The sequence below is a fragment of the Pteropus alecto genome, unplaced genomic scaffold (assembly GCF_000325575.1).
Source record: "Pteropus alecto unplaced genomic scaffold, ASM32557v1 scaffold40, whole genome shotgun sequence".
In the NCBI taxonomy this organism is placed as follows: Eukaryota; Metazoa; Chordata; class Mammalia; order Chiroptera; family Pteropodidae; genus Pteropus; species Pteropus alecto.
In genome coordinates, this window is record NW_006431919.1 from 8,374,950 (window position 1) to 8,392,901 (window position 17,952).

Sequence of the window (17,952 nt, forward strand, 5' to 3'; positions counted from 1 at the left end):
ATTCAGCAAATACAGAGCTGTGGCTTCAGCCAACATCATGCTAGGCTCTGAGATTACAATGGTGAATAAATTAGACATGGTCTGTTTCCTCACAAATCTTATAGTATAGTGACTGCCACCAAACAAATTTTCTGAAAGAAATACACAATTACAGATTATGCCAAGTTTAGACAAATGAAAACAATACTTTGAAACACCTGTAAAAAGATGGTAAGATACCATATCACGTTTCTCATTGATGAAAATGAGCCAGTAAAGAGAAAGGTTAAAGACAGAAGAGAAAGAGAGAGGGATATTGGATTTATAGAAAGCTTTCTGAGAAGGAAGAGCCAGAACACAAATGTAAGGGTTGGTTGTTTCAGGTAGAAACTGCCACATTGAAACAGAAGAAAAAGAAGCGAGAACAAGCGCAGATGTAACTTAAGTTTGCAGATTTACATGTCTGAAGTTGAGGCAACTCCTCTTTGAGATTTTCTGTTTTCTTTGCAAAGTATAAGACAACATCATCTGCTAAGAGCAAGGATGTAAATCGAAAGATCTGAAGTTTGAAGAGAATGAGGTTTCAAAATAGTCATTTGGGAAAGGAAGTTCAATAGAAAAAGAGGTAGTAAACTTGCCAGGCTGAATTAAGGGCCTGTAGTCTGTCACTGCTGTCTCACCATTTTTAGCTCACTGATCACAACCAGGAAAAAGGCAAGATCCTTCATATTAGAACAGAGAAACAAAGTGATACAGTGAACCAAATTTAAAAAAAAAGAAAGAATTGTTTTTCAACTGGAAGGAAAGAAAATGGTCTAAGAGAGAAAAGGAAAGGAAGAAAACAGGTCAGGGGAAGATGGAAATAAAAGCAGGGTGGTGATGGATTTCTGGCCAGGGTAGAGGAACGTCCTTTTGTTTTCCAATCCAAACATGGTCACAGCGATAGCTGTTAATCATCTGCTTTTGTGAAACTGGTTCTATATTTCTTTTAGTCTTAGACCTTATAATCTGTAGACACCCTATGGAGGAATTCCCAGGCATCTTTAGTTGCTGCAGAGAAGTATGAGTGAAGCACAAGGATATCATCCTCCATGCATTAGAAGATAGGCTTTAGTGAGCAACGGGAGGCAGAAGTTTAATTTCTCTTCTTATTGGTAGTTGTGAGTTGCTGAGAGCCCTTTCTTAGGCCCAATTTGTATTCAATCCCAGTTACTGAGCTTCCAGTTCCTTTACTCTAATAATATCTTTCAGTCCATTTTTGATTTCATGAATGTTTAGCTAAATAGAAACTGACTTGGAAGAACTGAGATCTGGACTAAAGATAACTTAAAACTATCTGTTAAATGGACCATTTGTCCAAAATACTCTACTACCATTATTCTCTGAGAAATACTACTCTTAAACATTTGGCAATTGTTAAACAATCTACACTCTAGTAATTCCAAATTTATCGGATCCTTTGTACAATAGATATTCCACTATTAGAAGAACCTCTATACAAATACTTTTTCTTAGAATTAGTGAAGCTTAAAGGTTTTAGTTGACCTTGATGATTAACAAAAACAAGCTTTTCTAGTCATAACAGCAAAAAAATATATAGTGGCCAAGCAGCTGGTTAGCACATGAACAAGGCAAGGAAGAGACAGGGTTGAAAGCAAACATAATTCATTCCAGAATCCAGTCCCTTGTCTTTTAACTCTTTCTTTGGCTAGATTGCTAATGCATAATTTTTGTACAAATTCTTTAAATGGGGGAATTTTCTCGTCCTTTTTGTTTTTGAAGGAAAGACAAAAAAAAAAAAAGCTGTTTTTTAAAATTAACAAGACAGAGGTAAGGAGAGAACATAAAATAGCGTGTCTTAACTAAAACACTGTTAAGAAACAAAACTTGGCTCTTTGCTCTTTCTTCCATCACAGCCAAAGGGAAATGAATGTTACTTTGCTGTCAAGTATAAGGTAAAATACAGGTAACTCAAAGACTGCTGACTATTTGGGGGCCAATATTATTTTCGTGTTTTTCCTTTCTTTTTAAAATCTAGGTTTTGTTTGGGACCACATACAACAATATTGCGATTTTTTTCCCCTTTCTTTTCTGGCTAACAGCAAGTGATGCACGTTGGGAGGTCGCTGTATGAACCAGAAGGGATCGCTTTAAATTTTCCTCAAAGTCCGGTATTCTTTCGTCAGGGTTTGTAATTGGCTCTTCCCGCAGAGGGAAGATGGAACAGAAGTGGAGATGGGCGGGTGAAGATACAATTCGATACAATACCATAATCTCCGGAGTAGCTCTTACATTGAGATTTGCTTCCTTGGTTCCCTGAGTAATTTAGGCTTGCTCCTTCCCTTTTCCTGACAGTCTTGTTTCCCCTTGGACTGGGTAAAATGGGTAGAATTCTGAGCTCCCGAAATTACTACTGTTAGGGGACCCTGGTGCAAGGGAAGGGTCTCAAGTCTTTAGTCCTCAAAGGTCACCTTTCAGGCCTCATTCGGAGCATGAACAAAGCCAACGAGCCCGAGTCCCGCGTTCCACAAAGACCTCAGCACACCTTGGGAAGCCACTGCACCATTCCCTACCCACCTCGGTTTCGGCGAAACAAAACCGGAGACGTCCTACCCACCGAGAACCCTCCCAGCTCCGAGCCCACTAGCAAGCGCATGCGCAGACCAGATGAGGCCCGGCAGCCGTCCAGAGGTTGCGGGCATCTGCACAGTGGTCACAGTCTCAGAAAGGCCTGGCTCCCTCGTCACCGTAAGACGCCCTGGCAGCGGCTATCTAGGATTACAGCCCCCAAGAGAAACAAGGGGAAGAACTGTCTAGCCTACAACGCGTTTCCGTTTCAAAGCCTAACTTCCGGCTCTTCAGCCGGTTCCGGTCCCTGCCTTTCACTTCCGGTCGCCTTCCGCTCTGCTGCGGTCGGTTCCTGCGTCCGCTGCTGCCGGTTCCGCCACGCTGCAGGTGAGGGGACTCGGGTCACCCCGCTGTGTTGTCAGCGGAGATGTTGGTAGACCGGGGAACTGCAACTTTGCTGTCCTTGGGACTTCTACTGCCGCCGGCCTCAGCAGGCCGGGAGCTGCTTGTGGGCGCCCCGGGTCGCGTCTATCCTAGTCTGCTGCCCAGGCCTCCGGCCTTGGCCCGCTGGTTGCAGGGATCGCCCCCCTCCCATCAGGCCTTCTCGCCTAGGTCAAGGGTTTCCCGCGCCCCAGTAGGCTTTGCATCCCCAAACTTAAGTCCTCCCTTTTCTGGCGTTAGCATCTCTCCCTCTTCCTATTGAAGATACCCTGGCCCTCTTGGATATTGGGGTCTCCATTCTTTCTAGGCTATTCCATACCAAACACTTCCACAGCTCTCTCCTCTGCACTACCTCTCAGTTGCTGCTACAGTGCCGTCCTCAGTAGGAATTGAGAGTAGTGCTTCACATGCCTTTTACTAGGTTTGTTGATAAATTAATTCCCTCCCCACGATTCCCGATATGTTGGCTCCTGGTGCTATTTAAAATTTCCACCTTTACTACTTTTTAGTTGTGTGATCTTAGGCAAGTTGCTTTAGTACTTTTTGAGTTTTCTAATCTGTATAATAGTATTAAAACTATATTTGATTTTGACTCGACAGATCCTTTTGGCTTTTTATTGAGGATCATAACATTTGTTAGAGCAAGTTCTCTCTAAAATGGAACACATTGACCTAAAGTAACACACTTCATTTAAATTTTTAGTAGAGCAGGTTGTAAACATGAAAGTAAATATAAGTGAATTTATAGTGCTCTCTCCTAACCCACACACTGAAGACACCTTAAGTTTCTAAATTACTTTTTCCTATTAGGATTCAGAATTTGGCTTCTTGCAGTTGGTTGTAATACATGAAGAGTGCAATTAAAGGTTTCAGTAAAGTGACAGCATTTGGAAATACTAGTACTTTGAGATTAGAAAATCTAGTTCTCTGACCTATGGGGGGAATAAACTTAAGAAAACTGGTAGAAAGCTTTGTGGGCAAAGAGACCTACATAATGTTGTCAATGAGAATAGCAGCTGCTATATCATCTTTGTGCGCTTATATCTGTGCCTTTGGGTTTTGTATTTATTGATCTTTGATGCTTTAACTCCTGTAGGTCCAATTCAAGAGAGAAAGTTGTGTAGAGAAAAAAACAGATTTAGTCAGATCTGTTCTGTTACCAGCTATGTGCCCATGAATAGAGATTACATAGACTCTCTGAACTCCTGTTTCTTTAATTGTAAAATGACAGTTCTCATCAAACAACCTTGTTAAATGAGATTGTCTGTGTAAAAGCTGTCCAATTTATTAAATATGAAACAAATAATGGCCATTTACTGTTTAGCACAGTGCCTGTAACACTTCAGTTCCAGTTTTTTAAAATTTTATTTAACCTATACTTACTTATAATTTTACTCTGTGCCACGTACTACATGAGTTAGAAATATTAACTAATTTAATTTTTATATGAACCCATAAATGTAAGTAGTATTGTCATCCCTATTTTGCATATGAGGAAAACTAGGCACTGAGTCAAGTAACTTCCCAAAGTCAAATAGTTAACAAGTAGGAGAGCTGGGATCTAAACCTGAATAATCTGCATCTAGAGTTTGATTTCTTAACGACTCACCAGACTACCTCTGAAATGTTAAATAAACAATGGTCCATCAAGGAGAAAGTTGCCTGTAGCATAAACCTGATCAAATATAGAGGGAAAGATAGGTAGCTCATTAATGCAGCTTTCCGGTTGAACAGAGAGAATCTATTAATAGAGTATTAAAAAGTAGTAACTCTAAGCCAAATTGGGAGGATGGGGGAATTTTAACCTTGAGTCCTAATAACTTTTGACATTCTGTTTCTCTGTCATCATGTTGTAAAATAGAACTCAAACTGCACAGCTTATAAAACTTAAATGTATAGGTTTAGATACATCTTTTATATGTTTATTTTAACTTAATTATTTGTACATGCTTTTCTTCTAGGTATTTTTTCCTGAACAAAAGCTGCCTCAACCTATGTTTCAAGGATGGCTCTCCCTATCATTGTAAAATGGGGTGGACAGGAATATTCAGTGACCACACTTTCAGAAGATGATACTGTGCTAGATCTCAAACAGTTTCTCAAGACGCTCACAGGAGTGCTACCAGAACGCCAAAAGTTGCTTGGACTTAAAGTTAAAGGTAATTTTCTCCTCACTTCAAATTTTTTGCATTGATACAAATTTTTATATTAGCTATTTATTCTCCTTAATAAGTTTTTCCTCTTGGAGATTTCTTTGATAAGAATATTTCTAAAATTGTTGTATGATATAAGTAAGAATGTAAAGGTTACTTGAACATACTACCACAATTAAGATTACTTTTGCATCCTCCGATAGTTGGTGTATGCTTGTTAAACGTTTGGTGCAGAAGTACCAGGTAAAATAATATAAGTTTTGACATCTACCTTTTAGCACAGCCTTTTCATTATAGCTTGGGCTTTGTACTTTCCCCAAATCTTTTCTATTTTGAAAGTAATGATGATTTAAAATGAAGATTAGCAATTACAGGCAGTGTTCATATCCACTCTAAAAGGAACTTTTATAGTCTCTTTGTTCGTCATAGTACCAGTGAAGGGTGAGTTTTGAGTAACATGAAATCTACACTTATCTTAGGCACACGATATTCAAGACTTTCTGGAAAACAAGTTATCTTTACCTTGAACAACAAGGCAAATCAAAACATGAGTTTATTTTGGTTAGTTAGTTGCATAACGGTGTTCCTTAAAGTGGAGTTGGGGAAAAATCAAACCTTGTATTGGTACTTCTTAGTGTGTTAGAAGTTGCTAATTCAGCAGTAACAGTTTGTTCATTTAAGGAGGAAAAAAACTGCTATGGAAACTGTACCAAATCTTTTAATATTAGGGTTTTGTATAATGGGATAGTGAAACTAGCACCTGAACTTTAGTGAGAAAACAGTCATTTGCTTGTATTGTAGGCAAACCTGCAGAAAATGATGTTAAGCTTGGAGCTCTCAAACTGAAACCAAATACTAAAATCATGATGATGGGAACTCGTGAGGAGAGCTTGGTAAATGTTTACTTTTGTTACCATTTATTCTTTTGAAGATATTATGATTTATATTACCCTTCTGTATGGTAGTTTTAATTGTGGTAAAATTGTCAGTTTAGCAGTCAATGAAAAATAAAAGTTGCATAGCGAATGTGGTATTAACTCAAAAAACAAATACTGGAGAACTTATTAGTATATAGTGAGCTGTAAGTATAGTATTAGTGCAGATGGTCAAATTTAACATGGTAAATCTGCCCAGTGAACATATATAACAAATTATAAAATGTGGAAATTTTTCCACAGTGTATACTTGAAAGACTCTTGAACTCATCTCTCATTTGCTTATTATACTATGCATGTATTCGTTATGTTAAGATAATATGGTAAAACAAAACTTTTTTATCTTAATAGGAGGATGTCTTAGGTCCACCTCCTGACAATGATGATGTTGTCAATGACTTTGATATTGAAGATGAAGTAGTTGAAGTAGAAAATAGGTAAGTGCTTTTCACTATCAAAGAAAATTACTTGTAATGTGAGAAAAAGCGAGTATTTCATCTGACTTTATTTTTCCATCAGGGAAGAAAACCTACTAAAAATTTCTCGCAGAGTAAAAGAGTACAAAGTGGAAATTTTGAATCCTCCCAGGGAAGGGAAAAAGCTTTTAGTACTTGATGTGGATTATACATTATTTGGTAAGTCAGCTACAATTGCGATTCATATTCTGTTATCCACAACTTTTTTTCTTTTGTTTTTTCCTTGCAATATGAAATACTTGAAAGCTTTTCTTGTTATTGTAAAAATAAGTCATTCATTGTAGAAAATGCAGATAAGACTAAAAGAAGTCATCTGTAATTCTGAGACCCAAAGATGACCACTGTTACCTTTTCGTCTGCATCTCCCAGGGTGTGTTTGTATGTATATCCTTTTTACTTAATAGTATATTAAACATCTCAGTCATTAAATATTATTCATTGTGCATTAAATATATACGTATATATTTTTTCGGTTACACAGAATTCTAGTTTATGGGTACATCATAGTTTAACCATGTCATTCTCTGTTGAGTAACATTTAAATTCTTATAAGGATTATTTAAAAATATTTTTTGATATTTTGTCCCCGGTTTTCTGTTTAATTATGTTTCCTGCAGATTCGTGAATTTAAAATGTCTCATGTCAACAAGAAATATGTTCATTTCATCCTCTAATATTATGAAGCAATGATTAGTTAACTTCTGATATTTATTTATTTACCTATTTATTTATTTACCTCTAATCCTAAACTTTAAGTACATGTCATAAGTTTTTACATACTTATTTTAAAATTTGATTATAAGTTAATTGGGCCTGTCATTTTGGTGAAATGCGATTGTATCTGGAAGATGAATGGCTAAAAGTGGGTATAAGTGGGCCTAGTTTGTTTTTCATATCATAAAGTAGCATCTACACTTTAGAGACTAGATGAGAAAAAAAATAACACTTTACTATATAAGCCTCAATTCTGGCTGTTGCTCTTCACAGATTGAATAAAATTATCAATTAAAATTAGATCACAAGTATATTAAATTGTGTGCTTTGAAGACCTCTCTTTGTCAGCCAGTGTAATTCAGTCTGAAGTAGCTTGCATTTGAGTATTTGTATTACGTTTCCTAAGTTAATTGATATTAGGTACTGTCTACTATAATAAACTAATAATTATCTATGGCTGATTTTCTTTTAGACCATAGGTCTTGTGCAGAGACTGGCGTAGAATTAATGCGGCCATATCTTCATGAATTCCTAACATCTGCATATGAGGATTATGACATTGTTATTTGGTGTAAGCTATACATTTTTTTTTTGTTTAGATTTCCATGGAAATAAGGTTGTTTCTTATTCTGCTTTATAAAGTGTGACTTAAATGATCTTTGTTTAAATATGAGATGTTTTTCTTTTGAGTTAGCAAATTTCTGATTAAGCATGTTTGACTTTCTCGCATCATAATATAAACATATATATATTTGCTAAATAACACTGAAATAGTTAAATATAAAAAGAGTAGATTATAGAGTCAAAATAAAAATGGCCTTATTTTGTAAGACCTCACTTTTATTAGGAACTTTTATATCTGATCTTAACTGTAGAATCTTTGATGCTTCAGGATATTTTTGCTTTCTCCTTAGTTCTAGTTTTAAAACACTTGACGAAAGATAGATATTTTTAAAATTCACGGTGATGTTCTTCAGAAATAAAAGCAATATGAATTTACTTAAGGAAAATTAGTAAATGGACTAAAGCAGTATTACTCAAATTGTGGCCTATGGACTATTCCAGGAACTTACAGATATGTGATAAGATGAAGATAAGGAGTTCTCAAAAAGTAAATTTACGTTATTGAGCACACTGATTAGTTCAACTGACAATTTTTTTTCTTTTGGCAAGACTTTTTCGAAAAGGGAAGCAGTGTATTGATTTATATCTCACCTCCCCACAAATATTTAAAGTTGCTTCTAGCAATATCATAAGCAGAGAAGGGCTATCCTAATTGTGAATTAAATTAATCTAATCCAAGATGCTATATTTAATTGTACTCTTTTTTTTTTTTTTTTTCTATAATGGTGACATTGGTTAATGGAATCCAGTAAGTTTCAGGTGTACAATTTAACAGTAAGGCATGTATATGTTCACTGTCAATAGTTACCCCATCTACTTTTTACCCCATCTACTTCCCTCCTACCCCATCCCCTGTAATGGGTTTTTGATGAGAGGCCACATAGATGTATTACAGTTCGTAAGTTTCTTTTGTACTATTCCTTACAATCAGAGTCTTTCCATTGTTCAGTGTTAATATGAGTTCACAGCCATTAAGATTAAATACATAATTTTCTAGTTTATAAGTCACAGAAAAGAAAGCTTCCTGTGAAACAAATTTTTGTTGAGTAACTCTGACGTCTGAGATGACATTTGAGAACAAAGTTTACCCTCTAAATGTTATTAGACTTAGAAAGTTAGGGAACTTTTTACAATCATGTTTAAAATAAGTTATTTTTGTAAACAATGATATTTCATGGTAATATGTTTAAAATGGCACCTCATTTTGGAGCTAAGTAGACTAGGGTTTTAATTCTGGCTCTGTCTTAGCCACGTGACACTGGAAAGGTCAGTTAATCTCTCTGAACCTTAGCTTCCTCATCTGAGAAATGAAGATAAATAAACCTATATTACGGGTAGTTGTAAGAATGAAAATATTGGTATAGTACCTAATCCATGTTTGGTAATATAATGGTTACCTATTAATTAGAAACCCTTTTTATTGTGAATCTTTTTGTTTTTCATCTGAAAATCATAGACCCAAAATATATACTGAATTTAAAAATTGTTTTCCCCTCTCATGATTGTTGTCATTGTAGATACATCGGTCTCTAAAATTTTAGTTCAGCTAGCCAATTTTGCATGGAAAGTGATTCTTTTTAGTATGTGTGCGTGCGTGCGAGTGTACTCTAAATATTTTTATTTTGAGAACGCAGGTACCTCTGTTACCCTTAAAACACACACACTCTTAAAATAATTGAACTCCTTTCTCCCATTTTGAAAACATTTTGCTTGGTAATACCTATTTGGTTTAGTCTGGTAACTTGAGACCAGGAAGGCACATAAACCTGAGGATTGGATTTTAATATCAGTGAGCTCAAAACTAGTTGGTGTGTGACATAAGCAGATACATAACTTAGTTTATGAATTTAATTGTGTCTGACTCCCTGTTAAAAGCTGCTATAGATTCAGTACTGAGTGTGCTGAGCCTGGCAGAACTCACTGGACCAAGGTAGTCTTTAACATTAACTTTTGACACATAACATTAATCTGTTTATGTTGACATACTACCTGTGTATTACTTGGAAAGAAGAAATGGGGATCCAGATCCCCTAAATTTAAGTTTAGAACTGATAGAGAATAATGTAAGGGCTGTTTTACCAAGGGACTTAAGGTCTCAATTTACAAATTTCCTAGGTTCAAAGTTCGTTTGAGCCTTGGTTACCTATATCTTTTAGGTAAAAGATGTTTAAATTTTATTATCTTGAAGACACACTAAGATAAGTTTATTTTTGTAAATACTTAAAAGAAAATTAAAATAAATATGTTAGGGATTATTAGTTGTGATGCATTTGAACTTTTAGTCTTGCTTAGAAAACTTAACTATTTTATTTATACAGAAGATTTTTTAAATGAAATTCAAGCTTTTCATATGTCTTGTTCATATGTTCATATTATCATTCCTCATGTTTTAGCTGCAACAAATATGAAGTGGATTGAAGCTAAAATGAAAGTAAGTGTTAGAAAACAATCCATTTAAAAATGAGAGTTTTGAAACTGCATTTGTCTTTTTACAAGTTCCTATTTGAATTCATTTCATTCTCACTGGAGGGCATATAGTGGATAAATAAATAGCAGTATCAGGAGTTAGAGGTGTGTTTAAAGTCTGTTTAATGGTGGATTGTATCGAATACCAAGTCTTTTTTCAAGAAAAAATACAGCAAAGCTCCCCCTCCTCTTCCCCATTGTACAGTAATGCTTTCTTTTCCTTCTTTTGTTTCGGTGTATGATACTTAAAGGAGTGTTGCTCTTCTAAAATAGTTAATTGAGAAGTAATCTGTTTCTAGTTTATTTTCTTTGGAATGCCATTTATTGACTTAACTAAGTGAAACTAAAGTACTTGCCAGTTGTTAAGCAACAGGTGGTAGCCAGAGGGGAAGAAAGTTGGCATTATGGGAAATCGTAGCTGGGGCATTCAGAAAGCCCAGAATTTTCCACATTATTATGTTTTAATCAGATGAATATTTGTATTTATAGGAGCTGGGAGTGAGCACAAATGCAAATTATAAAATTACCTTCATGTTGGACAGTGCTGCTATGATAACAGTGCATACACCAAGGAGAGGATTAATAGATGTAAGAAGTCATTTTAAAGACTTATTTTCTAATGTACTTTTGTATTATATTATAGACTAAACTACAGAAAGATTTTAGAAATACATCTGCGTGGATAATAAAGTAGCAGTTGAATTTTGCCATAGAAAGTTGTTTTAAGGTTAATGCATTTGAATTTCATTTTATTTTATTCTTTTTTTTTAATTTGAATTTTGATAAAATTAAGGGTCTTGAGGCAGAAAAGGTCATTTATAATTCTGGATAATTCTCCTATGGTAATAGCAGCACAGTGTTGCTAAAGATAGAGCAGATGAGAAAAAATATTGAATGTTATTAAGGAAGATGCTAGAAACAACCCAAAATATACTTGTCTTGCTCTGTAGGAAACTATTAAATAAAAACATACATCATCATGAATGTACTTTGGGTGATAATATGTGAAGCCCTAGAGAAGAGCAATAACCATCAGAGAAAAGTGTTGGACTAAAAAGATTAGGGTCCTTTACTTTGTTTATTCATCAAAGTAATTGACAAGTAGTTGTTATTGAATTACTATTCCTGAACTCCTAGTTTCTGAAGGCCCTGTGAAAGGCACTGTTAGGAATAAAGAGATGAGGAGACATGATCCATGCCTTTTGGAAACACACAAACTAATAGGAATTAGAACTTACCATGTTAGGAAAGTTTAGGGGGGACAGTATTATAATTGTCAGAATCATAAATAGAACTGTTTTAAGTACATGGGAATTTGTTTAGTAAAGGAAATCCTACATTTATCTGGGGGATTATATAATGTATTACCTACTAAAGTACATTTACAAAATCTAAACAGTAAAGAAAAGTTTGGGAAATGTTAAACATAGTGTTTATAATAATGAAAAGTTATAAGAATAAAAATCCTCACTGACAACAGGGAATTAGATATGTAAATTTTTATTCATCCGTATAATGTGATGCAGCTAAATCATATGATGTGGTAGAATATTTAGTACTTTAAAATTTTTTTATGATACATCATTAAAGTATTTTAGAGAGCAGGATTTGCAAACTGTCAGAAAATAGTTCTTAACCTTTGGCTGGTTCAGGGTTCCCCTTAGCTTAACAAAAAATCTGTTAACTCTCTGAGGCTGCTGTTTATAAAAGACTGAAGGTAAAAAAATTTTATCATAATATAGAGTTATCTTTGGTACTGATTGGATTATAAGTAAATTAAAATTTTCCTTTGTGTTTTCAGTTTTTTTCCTATAGTCAGCAATATTACTTCTCATTGAGAACAAAGTAGTCCATGTTTGGGGATCAAGTGGCGTTTAACCTAATTACAAAATGACAGCAGCATTTAAGAGGATGTAGGATTTCTAACCCTAGGTGACATAAAGCTCTTGCCATATTTCTTGAGACTTTTTGTTAGCTAAGAAAAACCAAGAATCTGGCTTATCGTGTCAGCTCCTGTATATTTATTTTCAAGTATTTGGGTTTTTTTTTTTCCCCCAGTAGTAAACAAGTAGTGTAAACAAATTTAGAGCAATAAAATTCTGGTAAAATTAAAATATTTCAGTAACAGTCTTTGCCACAGCTAGGACACTAAGAAGAAAATAGGCTTTCTTCAATTTAAAATAAATTATAGAAGAAAAAACATTTTTAAATGACAACCCTTATCATTATTTACTTACTACCATTTAATTTCATACAGTTATTACCATATAATCTCATATCATAAATGAGGCCCCTTCCTACCTTCAGCAAAAAGTACTTTCTCTGCTAGAAATTAATAATTTTTAAAAAAAATTTGAGTCTTTCTCCCACGTGGGCCCACCACTACTTCCTACAAGAAATCACTGTTATTTCTTAAGTGTTCTTACAGACTTTATACAAGTACCAACAGATATAAATGCAAAAGGAATTATGTTTTTGAAGAATCATTTTAAGAATTCAGAAATAAAAATTTACAGATTATGGTGCTTTTGAAGTTAAGCAATCAAATGCCTTAGAAATGACGCATCTATGCTACTGAATTAAAGACAAAATCAGTTTTTCCTCTACAAAATATTTAAATTGTGTATTAAAAGAGCCAGGTACATTGTTTGTCACTAAGGTTTTCTGGTTTTGAAAACAGACCCCATGTGACTCTCAGGCTCTGAGGGAACATATATTAGCCCGGTAAGTCATGTGACTGTTCATCAGCCATCTGAACAATTATGTTAGATTCCTACTTTTTAAATTGAATAATTACTCTTCCTTTGACCCCAAATCTTTATGTTGAAATTATGGAACGTCTTATAATGGGATTTAGTTCGGTTAGACATGAACAGAGCTTTCATAAGTTAGTATTTCGAGATACATCGTGCTTTAAAGTGTGTGGCATCTCAGTTCTGGTCTGTTCACACAGCCAGCCGTTCCTGCTCTACAGAGTAAGGGAACATGCTGGCGTAGTTCTGCAGGGCATTTTGCAGTATCTCTGCTTTTAAGAAAGAGTTAACTATTGATAAAATTTGAGTTAAATCTAAACTTTTATTCTAAGGTAAAGCCTCTTGGTGTTATATGGGGAAAGTTTTCGGAATTTTACAGCAAAAAAAACACCATTATGTTTGATGACATAGGAAGAAATTTTCTAATGAACCCACAGAATGGACTAAAGGTAAGACATAATTTACTTGCTATGCTCACATAATCTGGAATATGTGATAGAATTTAAGTACTGTTTAATTTCTTAAGTTTTGGAAGTACTGTATTCTTATGGTCACAGGCAAGAATAGCTTAAGTATTTAGAAAAATTTATATAAAATCGAACTCTGTCTCCTTGGTTAACCAACTCATCCAGGTGCTTTATTTTTAATTAGCACTGTGGAGCAACGTGAGTTTATTCACTGTTAACTAAAAGTGAAAGTATCACATTTTATTAAGGATACAAATCTTGGAATTTCTGATATTCTGGGTAGCTGTTTTAAACTGAAACTAAGAAGTTTTTTGAAAATTCATACAGTATAAGCAGAGATCATAGAATTATAAAATGCTGGAGCTGGAAGGAACCTTAGTCATCTTATCTAGTTTTTTAACTTTATAGAAACAATCTGAGGATCAGAGAGTCCCAGATTGTGTGTAACTGGTTAATGGTAGAATTTAAATTCTAATCTAAGTGATTTGGTTCCTAGGCCAGTGATGACCTTAGCATGAAGTCACATGGAGTCTCGTGTAGCCGTGATAGTGACATTTAATTCTGGTAACATCACAAAATTGGCAAGAGAGAAATTTGGATCCTAAGATTTCTAGTACCTATGTTTTTCTTGTCGGTACAATATGAAGATGTAAAAGATAGCTCTATGTTATAGTACTAATGCAGGTAGAGTCCCATTTAAAGTAGAAACCCTGACATTAAGATATTTTTATTCTCAGTCCTGAACTTTTTCACAAGCTGGATCCTTGATATCTTTGAATAGCACTGTCCATGCTACCTGTTTGGAAGTAGAATCACCTACAAGTGCTTGCTTCTGCTCAGACTCAGAGCTCTTACTGGTGTCTTGAAAGCTGCAGGAGCCCAGCTGACTTACAGCTGTGGAGGTCCCTGGCACCAGGCTGTTCTGATGCAAATAGAACCTATGGGAAAATTTTCTTCTGTCTATTTCAAGCTGGTGGTTTCTTTTTCCAATGACAGAGAAGAAAGTATATTATAAATTTAAAACCTTCCCTTCTCTTGATAGACGTGGTATAGACTCCTTTGGGCTCATTGTTCTTCTCATCAGGTGACAATATTTTTCAGTGTTACTATGTAAAATTAGTAACTAATGACCAGATGGCATTTTCTCCAAATCACAATAAAGATGTGTTAATACAGTTCTCTACCCCATCTACCATCCTGACTTTTATACTTTTTAAAATGAACCATAAAATATATATCAACTTTAAAAATTTAGAATATAACTGTTCTTTTTATAGGAAAACTCTTACATAAAAATATTTTCATGGGGACTTTAGTGATAATGCATATGATAAAATAGAAAATGGGTTATATAAATGTTGTAATAGCTATATAAAAATTTCATAGGTAAATACTGAAATGAAAATCATCGATGTTAAAATTTATCTCTCCTGTAAGATCAAGCTTATATTTGGGTTAGCTTTTTCTGAATGAAGCAACAAAAATGAGATTATTCAGTTAATAAGAAGCAATTGGATTGATAGAAAGGGAAAAAAATCCAAGCAGTTTTGCAAAGAGAATCCACGTAGGATTCAAGTGCTGTAGGAAAGCTGGTATTGTCAGGTTCAGACTAGAAAGATAACATAAGGTAAATTAGGTGAAAGAACTCTTAACTTGTACTGTAAACAGTATACCATGACTGTCAGTTTATTAAACCAAGATAATATAAAAATAATTTTTAGTATTGACACCCTTGGTGATATTTTAATCTTATTAACTTAATTTAAATGATCGAATAGTATAGATTTCTACTAGTTTTCTTATTGCAGTGTGAAATGTTGGGTAATGTTTGTTTCCTAATAGATAAGGCCTTTTATGAAAGCGCATCTAAATCGAGATAAAGACAAAGAACTTTTAAAATTAACTCAGTACCTCAAGGAAATAGCAAAATTGGATGACTTTTTGGACCTAAATCACAAATATTGGGAAAGGTAGGTGTTAATTTGCTTATTCATTTACTTTCTACATTAATGAATGAAAAAATTGGTGATTCTGGTTTACACATAAGTCTTAATTTTTATTTAAAATTGGTAAATCCTAAAACTGTTTTCTAATCTAGTGACATCTCCCCTGAAAGTATTTTTTCTTTTATCTTAACCTGTACATCAAGATTTTGAGGCAGGGAAGAACCTCTAGAGAAGTGAACAGGATTATTAAGTACTATACCACAAGTAATTTTTTGGAGTTAGATCTTTAAGATCTGATTCCACTAATAGCAACAGAAAAAACTGTTCATGTAATAATAATACTTTGGCTTTTCAAATTTCAATTTTGGCTTTTGATAGCACTCTGACATAAAGTTTCTTATTTAGAGTCTCATAAGCCTGTTAGGAAGATAAAAGGCAGGCATTTTTATCCCCATCTCCAAATTGTAGATGATATAACTAAATGATAGCTGTAAATGCCACAGCGCCAAAAGGGAGCAAGTTTTGCACTATCAAAACTTGTGCAGGTGTTCTGATTAAGAACTTTTTCCTCACCCCCATGCTCCTGAGTGTAGTAATTCATAAATGTGAGAAATGGAGACATAAAGATTTTTATTTAGCAATAGATTCCTATAAAATAATATGAAGAAAATTTTCTTTGCTTAGTAAACTAATTTCTTTGCATCTTTATACTCTTGATCAGAGTCCTTTAGTATCTTTGGCTTACTATCTTTATGCAAGAAAAATAAGACCTTTAAATGGAGTTTGAGGATTTTTTTTTCTCTTTTTTTTTTGGAAATTAACCATACTAGTTAATATATTACTTTCACGTTGAGCAGTCAGGCCGTAGAGAGTGATAGAGTACAACCTCCAGAACCTTGTTTTGAATCTGAACTCTGCCACTTTCTAGCTGTGTGAACTTGGGCAAATTCCTCTTTGTGCCTGTTAAATAGGAATAAGTTCTAACAGAAAACTCTTCATAGAGATGTAGTGAGGACTAGATGAATTAATACATGTACTTAGGACAGTGCTTGGCACATGAACAATCAAAAAATGTTAGCAATTATTAGCAGTTATTACTCATCTTGAAAAGTTTTGTTATTAAACTATTTTACTTTGAGAGGAAAGTTAGATCGTCATCGTGAATTTAGCATGATATGGCTTAGACATCTTTATTTTATTTCTTGCAGGTATCTCTCAAAGAAGCAAGGACAGTAGTTACAAGTTATACTGGCAGTTATTGAAGATACTTGAGATCCATGAACTTCTTGCTTTAATGCTAGAAATCATTATAATAGTGCTGGACACTGAAGCAAATACCAGACTGCTTATACTTGGTCTTCCAGTTTTTTGTAAATTTAATTTTATATTTTTTGAAGCTCATGGCAATATGCTAAAAAACAAAAACAAACAAACAAAAAACCCTTTTTTCCCCGGTAAGAATATACTGTTACTCTTGAAAAATATTTTCTCCAGCATTGAGTACTGAGTTTTTTTTCCCACATACACAAAAAAAAGTGGACAAAAATGTATATTCAACAATGTCATTTTGTGACTTTGGAAACAAGTTATGTCTTGTGTTTTTGCCTCCTTGTGGTGTTTGACTAAATCTTAGACCAAACCCATCTTGAAAACTACTGCTCTTCCTTTTAAAACCAAAAAATATCTTTTGAGTAAGGAACCTAGTTTGGTGTTTAAGTTAAAGTCACCAAGAGTTTTTTTCATTCCTTTGTCATAGACACAGTTTCTCTTCTTGCTCCACTATTTACATATCTAAATTCTGAGCTGTCTCAGTTTGGTCTGTATGTGTATCCATGTTCTTTGAGTAAAACTGGAAAATGTCAGCCGTGATACAGATATGTCATAGTATGAAAATTAGAAAACAAGACTGAAGAATAAAATTAAGGAACGAGAGTTTCTTTTTGGTGACTAAGTAGAAGCACTTCTGCCTAAAACCATTGTCATAAAAGCAGTTAAAGGCAATACATTTTTAAATGGGACAAATCATCGATTAAGCCCTAGAAAGCATGAACAAAAAGGTTTTGTTCTGTTCCAGCTATACCTTGTCTAAGTGCAAACACTGTTTCAGTGGAAATATCTAGCCATAAGCTTTAAAAAATTATTTGCAATGCTTAAGCCTGCAGATGTGTAATGTGGCCACTGTTTTGTGTTAACAGTATTGCTTTATACAGTTCTTGTATTTGAAAGGAATCTGATCCTTTCACAGGAACATGGTATATATCGTTCTTACGGGACTATTTCAGTGGTGTAAATAATAAATACCTTTTCTTAAAATATTGGTTGTTATCTCTTTTATGTTATCCTAAATATTTTGCCTCTATTCAATCACAAAACAAACTTTAGGTCTAGGCAAAGGCCTTTTGAAAAAATTACATGTGTATAGTTTTTAAA

General features: G+C 34.2%; 1 protein-coding gene across 2 annotated transcripts; it reads left to right on the forward strand.

The window, feature by feature from the left end:
* Positions 1 to 2,793: 2,793 nt before the first annotated feature.
* Positions 2,794 to 17,837, forward strand: UBLCP1 (ubiquitin like domain containing CTD phosphatase 1). Of its 2 annotated transcripts, XM_006906471.3 has the most exons (11): positions 2,794 to 2,934; positions 4,950 to 5,147; positions 5,943 to 6,034; positions 6,428 to 6,513; positions 6,596 to 6,711; positions 7,739 to 7,837; positions 10,284 to 10,321; positions 10,846 to 10,944; positions 13,442 to 13,558; positions 15,419 to 15,546; positions 16,731 to 17,837. In XM_006906471.3, the coding sequence occupies exons 2-11, from the start codon at positions 4,994 to 4,996 to the stop codon at positions 16,756 to 16,758; spliced, it is 957 nt and encodes a 318-aa protein (XP_006906533.1). In that variant the 5' UTR covers positions 2,794 to 2,934; positions 4,950 to 4,993; the 3' UTR covers positions 16,759 to 17,837. The 2 variants fall into 2 exon arrangements, with proteins under 2 accessions (XP_006906533.1, XP_006906534.1); XM_006906472.3 differs by lacking the exon at positions 10,846 to 10,944 and having other exon boundaries at positions 2,800 to 2,934.
* The last annotated feature ends 115 nt before the right edge of the window (positions 17,838 to 17,952 follow it).